General features: G+C 47.7%; 2 protein-coding genes across 4 annotated transcripts; both read left to right on the forward strand.

Moving 5' to 3' along the window:
• Positions 1-7,511: 7,511 nt before the first annotated feature.
• Positions 7,512-12,061, forward strand: LOC127332735 (alpha/beta hydrolase domain-containing protein VTE7). 2 transcript variants are annotated; one of them, XM_051359065.2, is made up of 11 exons: positions 7,514-7,867; positions 7,950-8,053; positions 8,183-8,280; positions 8,374-8,423; positions 9,165-9,260; positions 9,426-9,515; positions 9,801-9,890; positions 10,471-10,566; positions 11,073-11,138; positions 11,248-11,426; positions 11,513-12,061. In XM_051359065.2, the coding sequence occupies exons 1-11, from the start codon at positions 7,643-7,645 to the stop codon at positions 11,520-11,522; spliced, it is 1,104 nt and encodes a 367-aa protein (XP_051215025.1). In that variant the 5' UTR covers positions 7,514-7,642; the 3' UTR covers positions 11,523-12,061. The 2 variants fall into 2 exon arrangements, with proteins under 2 accessions (XP_051215026.1, XP_051215025.1); XM_051359066.2 differs by lacking the exon at positions 9,801-9,890 and having other exon boundaries at positions 7,512-7,867.
• Positions 12,062-12,854: 793 nt separating this feature from the next.
• LOC127332736 (NADPH HC-toxin reductase 1) lies at positions 12,855-15,423 on the forward strand. Of its 2 annotated transcripts, XM_051359067.1 has the most exons (5): positions 12,855-13,009; positions 13,162-13,331; positions 13,824-14,036; positions 14,641-15,044; positions 15,124-15,423. In XM_051359067.1, the coding sequence occupies exons 1-5, from the start codon at positions 12,901-12,903 to the stop codon at positions 15,254-15,256; spliced, it is 1,029 nt and encodes a 342-aa protein (XP_051215027.1). In that variant the 5' UTR covers positions 12,855-12,900; the 3' UTR covers positions 15,257-15,423. The 2 variants fall into 2 exon arrangements, with proteins under 2 accessions (XP_051215027.1, XP_051215028.1); XM_051359068.1 differs by lacking the exon at positions 13,824-14,036.
• The last annotated feature ends 1,529 nt before the right edge of the window (positions 15,424-16,952 follow it).

Genomic DNA, 16,952 nt, shown 5'->3' on the forward strand with positions numbered 1-16,952 from the left:
ATTTCGTGTGAAGCTAACAGAATCCCCTTTGTGAGCCAAAACCTAGATCTAACTTCCTGGGCCGACTGCCTACGAGCCTGGCCTAATCCTCCTAAAGGTTGGGTGGCATGGTACAATAGAGTATCAAAATCCCACTATGCCACTTGGGAAACCATAGGGATAGCCGATGCTCTGTCACTATCATTATCTCCCCTTGAGAAGAACGAGAACATCTTGAAAACCATCGGCTACTTCTGGTCTGATGCACTGAATTGCTTTATGTTTGGTCATGGCCCTATGACACCAACCTTACTGGATGTGGCTATGATCATGGGGCTAGACATTGCATCCCCCAGCCCTTCTGCATTCAAACTGCCAAAAGTCCCTTTCACCCTCTCCTCCAAAAAAGAGTGTACCAGCTGGGGTGCCTACCTCAATCGTTACATGAAAAACAAAGGCCCCGTGACAGAGAGGGAGCACACAGCCTTTCTGAATTTCTGGCTGGAGCACTTCATATTCTGCGGCCCATCACTTGCTCCTACCAAGAATTACCTCTCCCTGGCTTATGAACTTGCTAAAGGCACCCAACTCGGCCTAGGCAAACTATTCCTTGGAGAGATTTATCGATCCCTCCAACTGATGTCTGTCAAACTGTTCCATCGAAAGACAGTCAAAACTGGCGGCCCCTGGTGGTTCATTCAGCTTTGGGCACAACTATACTTCCAAAACCAGATACCAGACTTCCCACCACTGACCACCTACACCTTTCCGGATGTGAATGGAAAGGAAATCCGATGCACCAGCTACGGCCAAGCCCTGTATGGTCTCCCGGGCAGCAGGCTGATCCCCAAGGAAGCAGCAGGGTGGTTCAAGATTTTCTTCCAAGGTCTGAACAACCCCCTGTTTGATCCTTATACTGAATCGGCAAACTTTGAAAACCCCGTCTCTTTCCGATTGGGTGACCTTGCCGATGATGCCGGCACACAGCATTTGTACTCCATCATGATTCGCCCTTGCTTCCTCCCTGTTGCATGAGTACCTCAAACCGGATCACAAAGCCTGGTTATGAGTGCTACCAACCGGTCGTGGCAGCCCGACAGCTTGGTCTCGGACAGGTGCCTCCACACTTCTTCTTACATCATCTGACAGCAAGTAGAGCTGACCTGCCTGACATCATCACCGCCCAAAGGTGTTATACCTTCTTTGATGCTTTGGCCATCCCAATTCCTCACGACCTCCGCTTCTCCTCCACCACCGATGGTTTTGAAACTTGGTGGTCTATGTGGAAGACCCACGTCTTCCAGAAGGCTCTAGGACCACTGCTGAGAGAGCTCGACGCCGAGTATGACATCCCTGCAGACCAGGTACCATCAAGCATTTCCTCTACCCGCCTTACGGCGATTATCTGTGACCTAATCCTTTCTCCTGGCAGCAACAAGATGGTCCGGCTCCCACTCAAGCCGATGGTTCCCCTTTCGTGTTCCTCCCCCCTGCACCAGTGGTTCTCTTCTGCCAGAACTCGCCACCTCTGAAGAAAGTCATAATGCAGGGTCAGCCGATTTCACCGAAATCGGCTCCCAAGAGTAAAGCATTTTCGGGACCGGTTGCCCCCCGAGCCTCGACTCAGGCGAGGACAGTGGTGAGGAAGGTGGCTGCCAGAAAAACCCTGAAGCGTAAAGCTCCGGCTCACGAAAGCTTGCGCGTAAGTCGGTCCCGACCCTGCAGACGCTTGTCCGCTTTCAATCATTTGCTTATAGTATGCTCATGCTCTTTCCTACAGCCTTCCACTGAAGGAACCTCCAGCGGAGCTGAGGAAACCAGTCAAGGGGACTCAAGCTCGGGCAATTCCGAGAGGTCCACCACCCAAAGCCAGACGGCTTCACCAGCGCCGGCTCCCAAGGAAAAATCGATCACTGAACCCCCTGCCCCCCAAGCCCCAAACAGATCGGGGTCACGCACAAAGAAGCGCTGCGTCAAGAGGGCTCGCAAAAACCCACGACCCTCTTCATCAAGCCAGGAGGTCTCAAATGTAGTCATCTTCTTGATCATACTTAAGGCTTTCCCGTCGTTACGTACAGATCGGCTAATCATTTCCTCTTGCAGGCCGAAGAAACTTCCAGCGGAGACGTCGAGGAGATGCAGATGCCGTCCGCCACTCTGGACCTGGCCACCCCGGCGGTGGCGGCTGCCCAAATGGTTAACCCATCTCAGTCCGCAGAAAAGCCGATCGTCACTGCATCGGCTGTTCCCCCTTCCTTGGGAGAGGTAAGTCTTTCCTCCTTGGCCCCATCAATTCCACCATTGCCTGCTAAACTCACTTGGTTTGCCCTGCCAGGGTTATGATCTCTCGAGCTTGCTCTCGTTCGATCCAGAATCCATCGAACCAACTTCTTCCAAGGCAGGTGGGGAGCCGATCCCTAGTACGGTCCGTGGTCCGCTCCAGCGTCTCAAAGATTTGCTTTCTGCCCCAACTGAGACTTTGATTGAAGATTCCGAGGAAGCCAAAGGCATTCTCGAGGATATCCAGCTTCATCTCCCTATGACCCTGCAAGTGAAGCTCTGGCCCGCTGTTACCCTGCCGGTCTTTAAGTCAAGGGTGCAATCGGCTCGCCAAAGGATTGCTCTTCGCCACTCCCAACTTCCGCTGAGGGCCGATATCGCCGAAAGATGTCGACGGCTTAATGAGAAGAAGGCTGCTCTGGACGCCAAGACGGATACTTCTGCTACTCGTGCTGAACTCGAGACCCTGCGCAAGGAGCTGGAGGATCTTGAAGAGAGGGTAAGGGTGACCAAACAGCTCATCCAGGACAAGGAAGCCTTTGTTGCCCGCTCTCAAGACGAAGCAAAAAGCCTCACGGCCGGTCTGAAGACCGATCTGGCTGAAATCCGTACCCTGAGCCATCAGCTGGTGACGGGTAAGGACGAGGATGACAAGGCTGAGATTGCTGAGGCGGATCGCGTCCGTGTCGACGCCATTCTCGCCCTCGGTGTGTTTCTTCAGTAGGGCCTTCAGAGACAAATGATGTTTCATTGGACTGGATCTTTCTGTACTTGCTACACCCCCCCTTTTTTTTTTTTTTTTTTCTTTTTTTTACTGGCCGATTCTCCATCGGCTCCCGACATTTCTTGCCCATGCGTCTGTCTGATAACACCATATGCGCCTCCCCCGAGCCGAACCTGACAGGTGACTGCAGGTATCGGCTTTGTATTATGCCAATGCGCCTTACTCGTACCTCGGCTCCGTTGGGATTCGTGTAGCCGACGTTTCTCCTGTTTTCGCCGGAGTCCCTGATGTTGTGGCCTAGTTTGAGAGTGCCCAGTTGCCACAATCTGGCACATACGTGCACGCGTATCCTTGAGGGATCTCCTTAGGCGCCTCGGTCAAGAACTGGTAGTCACTAGGATCACCACCAATCTTGTAGACGACGAATGCCGGTGTAGCCGGCACTTCAGGTGGTGCTGCCAACGCATATGGCAGCGGTGGACGGGACTGGAGCGGCAACTCTCCTTGATGCGTCCCGAGAGCTGGTCCTGACGGCGAGTACTGGTGGCTCATGATCTCCTGGATCACGCGCAGAGCGAGACGCTCCAACACGTTGACCAGGTTTTCAGAGTGGCGGTGTAGCGAGTGAGCCACCAAGTAGTTGATCTCCTGCCGTAGGCCCCTGGTGCGTTCCTCCGACGGGGCAGAGAGATCTATCCCATCGAGTGCACCTTGCGGCGAGAATCCCTTCCATCTGATGCCATGGGAACGGGTTCTCTGGAAAGAGCCGATGAGGTCGGCTTCGAGGGTGACCTTGATCTCGTCGTATCTCTTCTTGAGCTCGTCAGGCAGCTCCTCGTAGGTGACTGGCGTGCCGTCCGCCGCCATCTCAGATGTAGATGGCGATGTGGTTGATGTAGACGATCGTCCCACCGGGCGTGCCAGAATGTGTTGCCTGCCAAAACCCACCGGCGGGCAGCGGCCTGGCAACACGGTAGAGCCGGGAAGAGCCTAGAGCTGCGGCTGGCTGAGACCCCTCCGAGCGACGGCCCGCAATGCTCTTCTGGTCACACGCGGCGATGCGAAGTGCAAGGGCGTGCCACCTGACCTATACCTGGTCAGGAAGGTGATGGGGATGCCTCGCTTAGTTCCTGCATGGCATACACGTAAACATTAAATACGAGCCTCGATCGGCTCTCAGGTTATCCTGTGAATCGGCTCAAAGAGCCGATTCACCCATGATCCGTACGGGGTGCACGAATACTTGGTGATCCTGCTTGATCAAGATATAGCTAATGAGATCTACGACGATTTAGGGTTTTCACCGCATAATCGGATCATCCTACTCCAGGTTGGGCCTCGCGGCCACGCACGGTGCTCATAAGCCGATCCTAAACAAGGCCTAAAAACCAACATGACGTTGATCCTCGGAACATCCTGTTTAGGACTTGCGAACGCCACCCTACGTGCCGCTGGATCCTCCACCCCTTTGTAAGGCCTAACTATTGCAGATATTAAACTAATCCTTGCAGAGCACGGAGCAATCGTAACGGATCAGATCTACTAGATGATGAACAAGCAGGTGCCGCCCCACGCACGAGATAGGCGTGAGGGCGGCTAGACATGCAAGGGCTGCACTACGTAAGCATGTTATACGAAGAGCTATGCTAACCCTAACACATCTATGATAACTACGTTGCTCGCCATCAAAGACGCTTCAGTACGAGCAACGCATGAACAACGTGGGGCTTGTGCTGCCTAGATCGCAAGATGCGATCTAGGCAGCATGTCGCTTACCTGATTGAAACCCTCAAGATGAAGGAGTTGGCGATGCGCCGAGATTGGTTTGTTTTGGGTTGAACGTGAGTTGTTGTTTATTCCATAAACCCTAGATACATATTTATAGTCCAGGGGACTTTCTAATGTGGGCGTGCACCAAACCGTGCACGAGTAAGATTCTAACTTCTAAACTAAGATGCGATCTAATATTTTACAGATACACGGGCAATTAAGCCCAACTTGGTATAAAAGGCCGATCTTCGTGTTCTCTCCAAGAATAACCTTCAGGCTTATCTTGATCGTGGCCCACCTCCGATTTGGTCAAATTTTGGTGATAACACCCGTATCGCGGCATCCAGGTCGCGAAAACCTCTAGAAAACATGCGTTTCTTCATCGTTTCGGTCCCCACTCGTCCCTAGGGTTTTCCCAAGTCATAATGACGGTATTGTGGGGTGCCAAAGGCTCTCCTAGGCTTGTATAAAGAGGGGAGAAGCCAAGGAAGAGGTGCCCTCACTACAAGAAATATGCTCAACTAAGAAATATGCTCACCTAAGAGGCCACTCTACACATGTCACATACCCTTAAGGCGGAGCCCTGCCGCCACCAAGCCTCCATTAGATCTCCATCAACACCACCACATCATCCAAGCAAGCAGTGGCGGACCCAACCCAAAAATCTAGTGGGAGCCTTAGTGAATGAGGGCCTTATTACTTGGCTAAGTGGGGGCCCAAATAGTGAAATAGTAAGCTTTAAAGCTGTAAAAGCAAATATTGACTGGGGGCCTAGGCCCCACTGGGCTCAACGTGGGTCCGCCCCTGCAAGCAAGAGGAGGAGAAGGAGATGCCCTCACCATCACCGCGCACACCGTTCATCATCATCATCATCATCTACATCGGTGTCTTGTTCTCTATTCCCCTTGTTCTAGTTCTAGTATGTGTAAGATTGAACATGATGATTTCAATGGAGTAATAAAAGGCCGCATGCATCAATCGATGCAGACACTATGGCTAAGTCTCCCTTTCGAAAAATATGATGATTTCAATGGAGTATTCTTTGTGTTCATCTATGTTTGAGTAATTGATTTGAATCTAGGGAGAGGTATGATCTAGTATGCATTGTTAGACCTTGTGGTTCCATCTAGTAAATTACTCTCTCCTCTAGTGACAGAGAGGAGATAGACGAGTTCATGTGCAGAGTCTATTATTGTCTTGCAAGACTGACAACACGCGAGGCTCTATGTAGTACACACTCGTGAAAACCCGATTACCATAGGAGATCGTTTATTTATCTAAAGAAATATCTTGTGTAATTTCATTGGATGGCTACATGGTTGCCCCTCTAGTAGTAGTGAGACCGTAAGCATAGACGCCGCCTTTACTCTATTGAATCCTACATTTACATCACCTTTCTTGTTTACTTTTAATTAGTTCTTGTTTACTTTATCATGTGTTCAACTAGTTACTCATAATCTCTCAATTATCGCATTTCTAGTAACTTATAGAGTAGGCTAGCTCCAAACCATTGTTTGGGTGCGAACGTGGTTGCGCTTGACAACTCAATTGCGGGCTATGTTATTTCCATTCACAACGCTTCCGTGGGACGAACTTTAATAAATAACCCTATTGTTGATCCAGGTTAAACAACTGTTGGTTTGCATAGTAAAACCCAGGCATCATCGACTGAACAACCACACGTCTCCATGCTCATGTACATGCCTCCCAGGCCCGCCACATTGAGGAATCTCAGGCAGGTTTGCAGGGGCGTGGCCCCGCTCGTGGAACTCCCGTCGGGAACGACCCCTTCTCGGCATACGACGGGGAGGCGCACAAGATGTGATGGTGTAGGGGCTCTGGCCACTACCCTGCCCTAGTCGCAAGCACATATTGCTATCTCGTCTCTAGCAAAAGTTTCACCTACGCAGTTGGGGACAATTCCTCCTCCTCAGCTAAGGTTCGTAACTTGGGGCCTAGCGGTAGCACTACGCATGCGACCTTCTCCAACACATCCTTGGTGTTGTCTCTTGCCACAGAGCGATCCCACGCATGGAATCTGCCTCTAGTCAGCTGCTCGGCTTCGATTGTGCTGGCGCGGACATGGTTGCGCAGGGAGACCTCTACCTGCACGGGCTTAGGTGACCCCAATCACACCGTCATCTGTTCGAGCCTTGAGAGGCTTACTCCCACTGTGTACTACCTGCCCCAACACGGCATTCGAGTTCACTGTCGTTGACGACAATCTCGCTTGCAAAGTTCGGTTCTCATCACAATCGAGAGGGGAGTTCATGTGTCATGGGGAACATAAAAACTGAAGATTGGTGAAGAGGGTTCTTATAAGTGAGACGTGAGCAAAAGTAGACTGTAATCTTGGCTGGGAGCCTGGGATTGTAACTCCCGGTGGAGCAAACAGGTTTAGGGTTTAAAATAGCGGTTTTGCTAGCTGAGAACTAAGTTAACGGTGAGTTAAGTCCTACATTGTCCAATTGCATCGTGATTCATGCATATGAGTTATAAGTTGGATTGTAGGTGGTTTTTCGCACTTGAAATAGGTTTGTAATTGAGTTTTTAAAGTTGTAAGTGGGGATACAACTAAAAAATCTCCAAACCATTAAATTTTCTTCGTGATTCAGGTTGCAACTGAAATTTGACGAGGTTATGTGACTGAGTAGTAATTTCCAGGATTGATTTGGGAGTTCAGTTTAGTTTTTCCCACTTTTTTCCAAGATAAAAAGAGACCGACCCCTCGTCTCTGTGCCACGGTAGCTGGGCTAGCTGCATAGGGGCCACGCGGCGCGGCCGCTGCCCATCTCCACTTCGCGGTTCGCGCTCCCATAACATCCGCACAACCCAGAGCGAAGCCAACACACTCCAACGAGCTCGCGGGCGAGCGGCTAATCTCCACCAATGCCGCTGCTCCTCACCTCCTCCTCGCCGGCCTTGCCGCTTCCGGCGCCGTCCAGGGCCCGGTTCAGGGTCGCGGCTTCCGCCGAAGTCGGCGCCACCGGCCGAGCCGCCCCCGCCACCAACCCCGCCAAGGACTTTCCGCCGTTCCTGCCCAAGGCGGTCGAGCGCATCCGCGACCGCGCCGCCGTCCGCCTGGCCAGGCGAATCGAGCGCGTGCCCGTCCAGGCGAGCTAGCCTCTCTCGCAATCGCTCCACATTTTTTCCTTCCAAATTCGTTACTCCTGACCAAGTTTCTCTGAACCATCAGACCGGCTTCTCCAAGAACCCGATACAGAGCAGCTGCGTGAGGCCGCTCAAGCAGCAGCAGCAGCAGAGCGGCGACCCGGTGGTGCTGCTCCACGGTTTCGACAGGTGCGTGTACTTGCAGTGTCTAGCTTCGGTGTCAATAATTGTACACCGGGTACTGCTGCAAAGCGTCATGCTGTACTTGTGCCGTGCATTGAGCAGTCTGGATAGCCGCTTTAAAATTATTGGCTGCAGCTCTTGTTTAGAGTGGAGGTACACCTACCCTTTGCTGGAGGAGGCTGGACTCGAGGCCTGGGCTGTGGACATTCTTGGGTGGGGCTTCTCTGATTTAGGTATGCCATCCCATCTCTGCTCTGCATGTCATTGGAATTGCTTCAGTAATTGAAAGTTGTGACCACTTGTAATACTGCTTTATTGGATCGTAGAGACGAGACCACCATGTGACATTGCGTCCAAGCGCGAGCATCTTTACCAGGTATAACTACCGTCGGGTAGATGTCAATAATTTCCATGTGATGAGATGAATTCGCTTCCTACTTCCTAGTTTGGAAACTTCATCTTTAATCCAGAATGAGTTAGATAAGTAGGTGAAGTTACCAGCCTTGCTCTGAACTGCACAAAAACTTAAGGTTCTACCCCAAAAAAGAACTGCATTGTCCGGATAACACACACTATGCTTTTCTTTGAGCAAGTTTTCAGTCAGCTTTTCCTTGTTCAAAAAGATCAGCTTTTATGACTTTGTACTAAGCAGAATCATAACTATCTGTTCTTAAAAATAATATCATAACTATCTGAGGCAGGCTAACGCTGATATATAATGGCTAGTGATATGGTCCTTATACATCTTAAAAACCTCTTTGTACAGTTTTGGAGAACCTACATCAAAAGGCCTAGTTTCCATGTGATGAGATGAATTCACTTCCTACTTCCTAGTTTGGGGACTTCATCTTTAATTCAGAATTATTTTGATAAGTAACTGAAGTTACCAGCCTTGCTCTGAACTGCACAAGGGCTGGATTGTCTGGATAGCATGCACTATGCTTTTCTTTGAGCAAGTTTTCAATCAGCCTTTCCTTGTTCATATATGTTTAGTCATCTAAGATCAGTTCTTATGACTTTGTGCTAAGCAGAATCATAACTATCTGAGTCAGACTAACGCTGCTATACAATGACTAGTGATATGATGCTTATACACCTTAAATACCTCTTTGTACAGTTTTGGAGAACCTACATCAAAAGGCCTATGGTACTAGTTGGGCCTAGCCTCGGAGCTGCTGTTGCCATTGATTTCGCAGTCAACTATCCGGAAGCGGTACCAGCCTGTTATGACTTATTGTTTTGTATCTATTTCTTAGCTATCCGTCTAGCACATATGCAAATTTCCACAAAATACTGATGAGAATTGTATGTGGCTTTCTGTAGCTGGACAAATCTCACAAGCTTTCTCACAAGAAGCTAATTTTCCTGTTCATCGCAGGTATCAAAATTAATCTTCATTGGTGCAAGTGTATATGCTGAGGGCACGAAAGATATGACCAGAGTGCCAAAATTTGTTCCATATGCTGGGGTGAGTCCTTGCTGAGCTGCATCCTTTGCATCTAAGTACAATTGCTTCCGCGTTGAAGCATTCTGTTGTTTTTTTCATTTACTTTGCTGGTACTTGTTTAGTTTTCGTGTCCTGATGCCCATGCGGACTGTGTAGTCCTAAGTATATTTCTTTGTTCTTAATAATGGTTTTGCTTGCCCTCAGGAACCATTCGTATAAGATCGTTGTCTTTAATTTCCGTTGAACCTATCCAGTAGTGTGTGCATTTGTATTGGCCGGAACACGGTGTAATTTTTTGCTTCCCAGGTTTTTGTACTCAAGAGTCTTCCTCTGCGACTCTTCGCTACACGCTTGGCTTTTAATACAATTCCAGATGGTTTCTTTGATTGGGTTCAAGTAAGCCTCTATGCATGTCTTGCAACTGATCGAAACAACTACCATATTCTGGTTGCTGGTCTATTACTTCTCTCTGCTTTTTTCAGTATGCTGTTTTCTCTGTTATACTTGAAGATACTTTTTATTTCCTTCTCAAGCACGCATCGAAATGGGTTTCTTTGTGTATTAAAATTGGAATGCTAATGAAGGCGCAAACAAACCACCAATGGTAAAGGGCAGTACAACCAAGAAACAGGCTAACAACCCAAAACTGAAACAACTAAAGCAAACTGTCCGTGGTGAAGGACATACTTCCAAAACTAGAAAGCCTAAGCTGAAAGGACTATATTTGATGCACAGAAATGATTATACAAACCTTTATTGGTTTATGCTGCAATAATGCACTTTGTATAATTGTATTCAAATCATATATATACCTGATTATTTCTTGTCAATTGAATTTTGGTTACATATACCTGATATCCTCTTTTGAACAGTGCACAGACAATGTCATGAGTAATCAGACCATTGTTGCTTTCCTCTGTATTGCTGGGTTTTAAAGTCATGTTCTTCTCCTTTATTAATCTATTATTTGTTGCAGATTGGCCGTCTACATTGCCTACTTCCTTGGTGGGAAGATGCTACAGTTAATTTTATGATTACCGGGGGCTATAATGTTCTAAACCAAATAAAACAGGTTCTTTTCTATAAACATCCAAATTATGATTTTATCCACTGTTCAAACATGCTAAATGTTTCTTATTCCTTATCTAGTTTCATTATCTTGATATCACCCACAGTGTTGTAGGCATGTAGCAGCTATTAGTCAGCAGTATTATCTCTTTTCTTGATACGACGGAAGAGAGTGCTAACTGCTCCTAAGAGGCACTATCTAAATGCTAACACAAAATTTCCACCATAGGTTTACCCATTCTATCAGTGCTGATTCAAAGTTCCCTTTATTTTCATCATTGGGTGGTAACTGTATTACCTTGAAACCTTGAATTTTAAAAAACCAACAGGAACCGTTGACTCAGAAGGTTACGTAATTCTCATCTGCTGACTGACAATCATAGACTATGTACTTCTCTCATTAGCATTTACACTGCTGGATATTACAACCTTTCTGAATCACTCTCTGGAAAGAAGACAAATGAAATGTGTTGATGATGATTATGAATGCTTTCCTATTTTTCTGGACAGGTGAAGCAAAAATGTCTGGTTTTATGGGGAGAGGATGATGGGATAATAAGCAATAAACAAGCATACGTGAGTTCACCTGATAATGCCTAAATGTTACATACGATCGAGTCTGCAACATATGCATTCCTGAGATACGAATGTGCACCGTTTTAAATGCGCTGGGTGCGTTCTGCAGCGATTGCAGCAAGAACTCCCAAGCGCAATTTTACGACAGGTAGGGCAGTGCGGCCACATTCCTCACGTCGAGAAGCCAAGGGAAGCGGCAAAACATCTTATCGACTTCCTTGGGAGCGATAGCACGGAGAAGGCGGACCAGGCTTCTTCCCTGTCATCAAATTTAGTACCAATGCTTAGGTATGTCATTGTGCACTGAAACTCCGCATTCACGCCTGAATATCCCCATGTTGTGCGTCTTATGCGTGTCGTCCAATGTGCTGCAGTGCCCAGTGAAGAGGAGAAGACCCTTGGGCTGGCGTGTGCGAGGTAACATGTACAGGGCGCACCACAATCTCCGCTCGCCTGTGATCTCCTTGACTTTAGTGGAGACCTGTGATGCGCGTGTCTGGCAACATCCTGCATTGCACCAGCTGGGCGCAGCAGATTTGATGAACTACTGGCTCCCAGATCCTTTCCGTGGAGATGGAAGAGCTTGCACTAGAGAGTCGAGAACTCAAACAGCAGAGGCAGAAACATGCATATGCTCGTCAGCTCCTCTTCTTTAGGTCGCTGGTCAGTTGTTAGATTAACAGTAGGAAAAATGTATATCTCTGTGGGTGCAGTCATACACTCACACGGTGTGGTCTTGGTTGAGCAAGGTTGTCTCGTTTTTTTCTTCTTTTTTCGTTTTCGAATGAGCAAGCTTGTCTCGTTGCATCAACATATATATGTGCATATGGACGGGGTGTGATGCAGTGCTCTGTTCCGGGGAAAATGTAACTGGGGCTGCCTTCTTTTACTCAAAAATATAAGCTGAAGCAAGCTTGTGTGGACTTTTGTAGGACGAGCTACATGTAGATCGTCTTTTTTTTTTTTGAAAATTTTGAAACTGGTATTCTAAGTTTTACAAAAATCTGAAAAAAAAATCTAGATGTAGGCAATGTTAAGTTCTGTCACTGCGTGAAATTTGAACTCGAAATACCATAAATTCGAGGACAAAATCTGACAGATTTTAAGATTTTGAGAGTTTGTACTGTTCACTATTATAAATTTCAGAATTTATCATTTTTGCATAGCCTCCAATATAAGATATTTCAAGTTACAATTTTACACGTTGGTAGAACACAAAGATTATCTACATCTAGATTTACTTTCAGATTTTTTCAAAACTTTATAATATTATTTTTGAATATTTCTGTAGCTCGAGCTATGTTTGTGGGGTTTTGCTAGCTGAAGTAATTTCATGCTCAGTCAAATTTTACACTATTTATTTTGCATCATGATTCATACTAGTCATAAGTTAGAAGATGAATTATAACTGAAATTTAATAGATAATATCACCTGACTGCAACGAAGTTTACTCAGAAATAGTCACACCCACGTTTTGCCGCGCGGGTTTCTGTTTGGCGTTTCAGCCACGGCGCCGCGTGCGGACTTTCGTGAGGCGAGAGGAGGTCTACGATCGAACGTCACTTGTGACTTGTGAGTTGTCTCGTGTGCAGCTAATAAGTGGTGATTGACAGATCGACACGTACGTGCTCCAGCATTTCCTCGAAGCTACCACCGTGACCAAGCAGGTCGATCCGCTGGGTGTGGTTCACCGCACGCGTATATACAGCTATCGGAGCAGTGTGCGACGCGCCGAGGCCACTGGAACCGGCGGGGAGAGCGATGAGCTTCAGGGTGTGCGTCACCGGAGCTGCCGGCTACATCGGCTCCTGGCTCGTCAGGAAGCTCCTCGACAGAGGCTGCGCCGTCCACGCGACGTTACGGAACATCGGTATGTGTCAAATTTCTCCACGCATCACGCATGCATGCCACTGTAGACAGCTCGGCATCGATCGAGCGATCGATTGGGCGAATTTTCTATGTGCGTTCTTCGACCTTCCTGACTTTCGGTCATGGCCGGACGCGCCCTCGATCGGGCTGCAGGTGATGAGAAGAAGACGGCGCTGCTCAAGGGGCTGCCCGGCGCGGCGGAGCGGCTGACGCTGTTCGAGGCGGACATCTACGACGCCGCCACCTTCGAGCCGGCGATCCAGGGATGCGAGTTCGTCTTCCTCGTCGCCACCCCGCTGATGCACAACTCCGGCAGCTCAAAGGTACCGACAATCGATCCAATATCCAAGAATCAATTTTCCTCTGTGGTCATCGCGTCTAGCTTAGCTAGCCTTGTGACGTGAGAGGACACTAACAAGTGACGAGCCTATCGTGTCGCCGCAAGACGACGCACGCTGGATAGCTATAGCATTCGCTAGCGTCAGTGCACTTCAATGCACATCTCCGTCGTCCGATCGTTTGCTCTATCGGATAACTTTGGTTACACGCAGAATCAACCACGTGCACGCTCCTTTTTCTCTTTGAATTACCGTAGTCCAGTTCTCATGGATCTTAATCAAAATTAATGAAAGTTTTTGTTTCATATCATATAGTATATGACTAAATAGAGCATTCCCGCTAACATATTTCTTTTACACATGCAAGCTATTCACGGGAGCAATGTTTTCCTTCATTTCAATACCAATCACGACAGGGTTGCAACTTTCTACTCACTAACTATGCCATCTATTTCCATCTTTGCGTTGATTCCGCAGTACAAAGACACCACGGAGGCAATAGTGGACGCGACACATTCTATCCTGGAACAATGCGAACGGTCCAAAACGGTGAGGCGTGTCATCCACACAGGCTCCGTCGTGGCGTCGGCGCCGCTTAGGGAGGATGGGGATGGCTACAAAGAGTTCATGAACGAATCCTGCTGGACCCCGCTTGGGGTTCCCTACGGTCATAGCAACGAATTCTTGGACGTGAGTGCTTTCATTCTTGGACCAGGCCCCGAAAATGAAAAGCATTATTAATACATTTTTCATTTCAGAAAAGTGGAAGCTTAGCTTCAGCCTCTGCTCTGATTGATACATATAGTCTTTTACTGCATTCCTATACTCTCTCTAATTTCTTTTAATTGACTTGAATTTACTACAATTGAGATTGGACGGAGTATATCAAGTCCCGGAGTAAATATGTCTCAAGAGTTACATAATGTTACATATACCGGTGCATCCTCCATCCGTACACAATTACTTCATATTCTTTGTTTAGTCAATGTTAAACTTTGTAAACTTTAAATGCATATTTACATCTTAAACTACAATAATTTTTTTATAGTATTGGACTGATTATAAAGTATATTCTCATCTTATATGTAACTGGTATTATAGTTATTAATATTTTTCATATATTTTTAAAGTTTATGTGTTTTGACTTTAACTAAAAATTAGAACGCTAAGTAAATAAGACGCAGGGAGTATCCAAATATGTAGTACATTGATTGCAGAATCAGTGCTAGCCTGTCGCACGCAATAGCTGAATATTGAACGATCATTCTGGCCATGTTGACTTGCACGCGTGCAGGCTTATGTATCCTCCAAGACCCTCTCTGACAAGGAGCTACTCAAGTACAACGACTCCTCCTCCTCATCCACCACGGCGCGGTCATTCGACGTCGTCGTCCTGCTGTGCGGCCTCGTCGGAGGAGACACCATCCTGCCCTACACCCCCGACGGCATGCACAACATGCTGTCGCCTTTCACCGGTGTCGAGCTTTACCACAAGAACCTCAGGTTCCTGCAGGCCCTCCTCGGCTCCGTGCCACTGGTTCATGTCGACGACGTCTGCGAGGCGCACATCTTCTGCATGGAGCGCTTGGCGGACATCGCCGGCGGCCGATACCTCTGCGCCGCGGCGTACCCCAACATGCAGGATATCCTGGAGCACTACGCTGGCAAGCACCCGGAGCTCAAGCTGATGATCAAAGAGTATGTTCTTTAACTGAATGTTTTAATTTGGTTGTGTCGATGCTTTGTGGTTAATATGCACTTTTTGTGTGTGGATTAGGGTGGTGGGAGAGGGAGTGAGAGTGCAAGCTAATACAAAGAAGCTTGTGGAGCTGGGGTTCAAGTATAAGTACGGGGTTGAGGAGGTGCTAGACGTCAGCCTGGAGTGCGGCAAGAGGTTGGGATTGCTCTGATGCATAACATTGCGATGCCACCGTCTGCGCTAGTGCTAGAGGTTGGGATTGCTCTGAAGCGGCAAGAGGTTGCCATTGTTCAGGTTCTTTTGCTTAGAGCATGTCTAACAGGTCCCTTATTTTTCTGCCCCTTAAAACGCGAGTAGAAGGTCCTGTATTCACTTTTCGCCGGCCGAAAACTCGTCCGAGCTAGCAGACCCCGTATCCCCACCCCGTAAAACAGAATCATGCGGAATATTCTGTTTTCAGCGGCGGCGCGCGGGTGGCTATGGCGGCGGCGCGGGGAAAACGGTTGGGAATTCTGAAATGTTCGCGCGCTCTAGTGAAATGGGATGAGGGGTTGGCCCTGTATTCAGCCTCCCGCCCCGTACAAGTAAGGGGCGAAGAGCCGCCCCGTAGCCAAAATTGTAAAAAATCGATACGGGGCCCTGTTTTACGGGGTCTGCTAGACGGTCGGGTAGCGCCCAACCCCTTATTTCGGCGGTTATTATACGGGGTTGACCCTTTTAAGGGGTCTGTTACTTAGGTTGGTGGCCCGCAGTGACCAAAGATAAATAAATAAAGATTTCTATCCCTAAGTCCATGGAAAAAACAACCATTTCTGAATTGATCAAGTTGAACACAGTTTCTAAAATGTAGCTAAATAAAGATCATCATTTAAGACCGTTAACTTAAAGTTGGTGACACTAGCAAATCATCTGATAATTTTTTAAAGTAAAATTGATTCATTGGCGAGACACTAGAACCGTTGTGCCTTTAACTCTTTTGAAGCTAAACAGTACTAGGTTTCCCACTGTGATTTTTTTTAAATGTATATAAAGGAGGTTCAAGTTACAAACCGAGCTAGCTCTGAGAAGTGAGAAATAACTAATCACAAGAAAAACAACGCTATGAGAACTATACAAATGAAGTCACCCATTCTTGCAAGCCAACATAGGCTTTCCTCTTTGCCTTGTACAAAAGCAAAGACATCTCCTCTTTGAATTTTCTTCTGCATCGGTAAAGATTAGGAGTCATACCTTTGCAGAGGAAGTCATTTCTTTCTGACCAAATTGCCTAGGTAATTAGCATAATGACCTCAAGCGCAAAAGGCTGTTCAATGGATTGTTTAAGACTATCAGTAATATCCTAGATAAAGGGAAAATATTAATATCAAAAGATACCAATTACATCCAGCCTCTGCAACAACGTCCCACCCTAGTGGCAATACGGATGCACAAATCTAAAAAAAGATAAAAGAAAATTAAAAAATAAAAGTCTCGCTACAGCATTCCAGACCTAGCAACAACAATATAACCACCACCGTGACAACACCTGAAATACAGACTCTTCAAAAACGACGCCTCCAAGAAGGGAACAGTGCACCAGCACCGCCATCGCCTGACCAAAGATCTTAGGTTTTCACCCTGAAGATAATAAACAATGCCTCACTGGTAGAAAAATGGCCTTCCGTCCAGCCCCATTAGTCGCCAAAATATAGGAACCGCGACTAATGGGGTCTTTAGTCGCGGTTCGGGTGGCGAACCGCGACTAAAGACCTGGGCCCAGCGCGCTCGCTGGCCAGCTGGTGGACGGGAGGGGATTTAGTCGCGGTTGGCCAGGCCAACCGCGACTAAAGGTCCTCAGGCCTGGCCCGAAGGCCTTTAGTCGCGGTTGGCCAGGCCAACCGGGACTAAAGGCCCATCCCTATAAAAGG

The sequence above is a fragment of the Lolium perenne genome, chromosome 2, assembly GCF_019359855.2.
Source record: "Lolium perenne isolate Kyuss_39 chromosome 2, Kyuss_2.0, whole genome shotgun sequence".
In the NCBI taxonomy this organism is placed as follows: domain Eukaryota; kingdom Viridiplantae; phylum Streptophyta; class Magnoliopsida; order Poales; family Poaceae; genus Lolium; species Lolium perenne.

Coding starts and splice junctions, on each gene's coding strand:
- LOC127332736 (XM_051359067.1), top strand. CDS start 12,901: ATGAGCTTCAGGGTGTGCGTCACCGGAGCTGCCGGCTACATCGGCTCC. Junction 13,010..13,161: donor CGCGACGTTACGGAACATCG/GTATGTGTCAAA, acceptor ATCGGGCTGCAG/GTGATGAGAAGAAGACGGCG. Junction 13,332..13,823: donor ACAACTCCGGCAGCTCAAAG/GTACCGACAATC, acceptor TTGATTCCGCAG/TACAAAGACACCACGGAGGC.
- LOC127332735 (XM_051359065.2), top strand. CDS start 7,643: ATGCCGCTGCTCCTCACCTCCTCCTCGCCGGCCTTGCCGCTTCCGGCG. Junction 9,261..9,425: donor CAGTCAACTATCCGGAAGCG/GTACCAGCCTGT, acceptor TGTTCATCGCAG/GTATCAAAATTAATCTTCAT. Junction 11,139..11,247: donor TAAGCAATAAACAAGCATAC/GTGAGTTCACCT, acceptor TGCGTTCTGCAG/CGATTGCAGCAAGAACTCCC.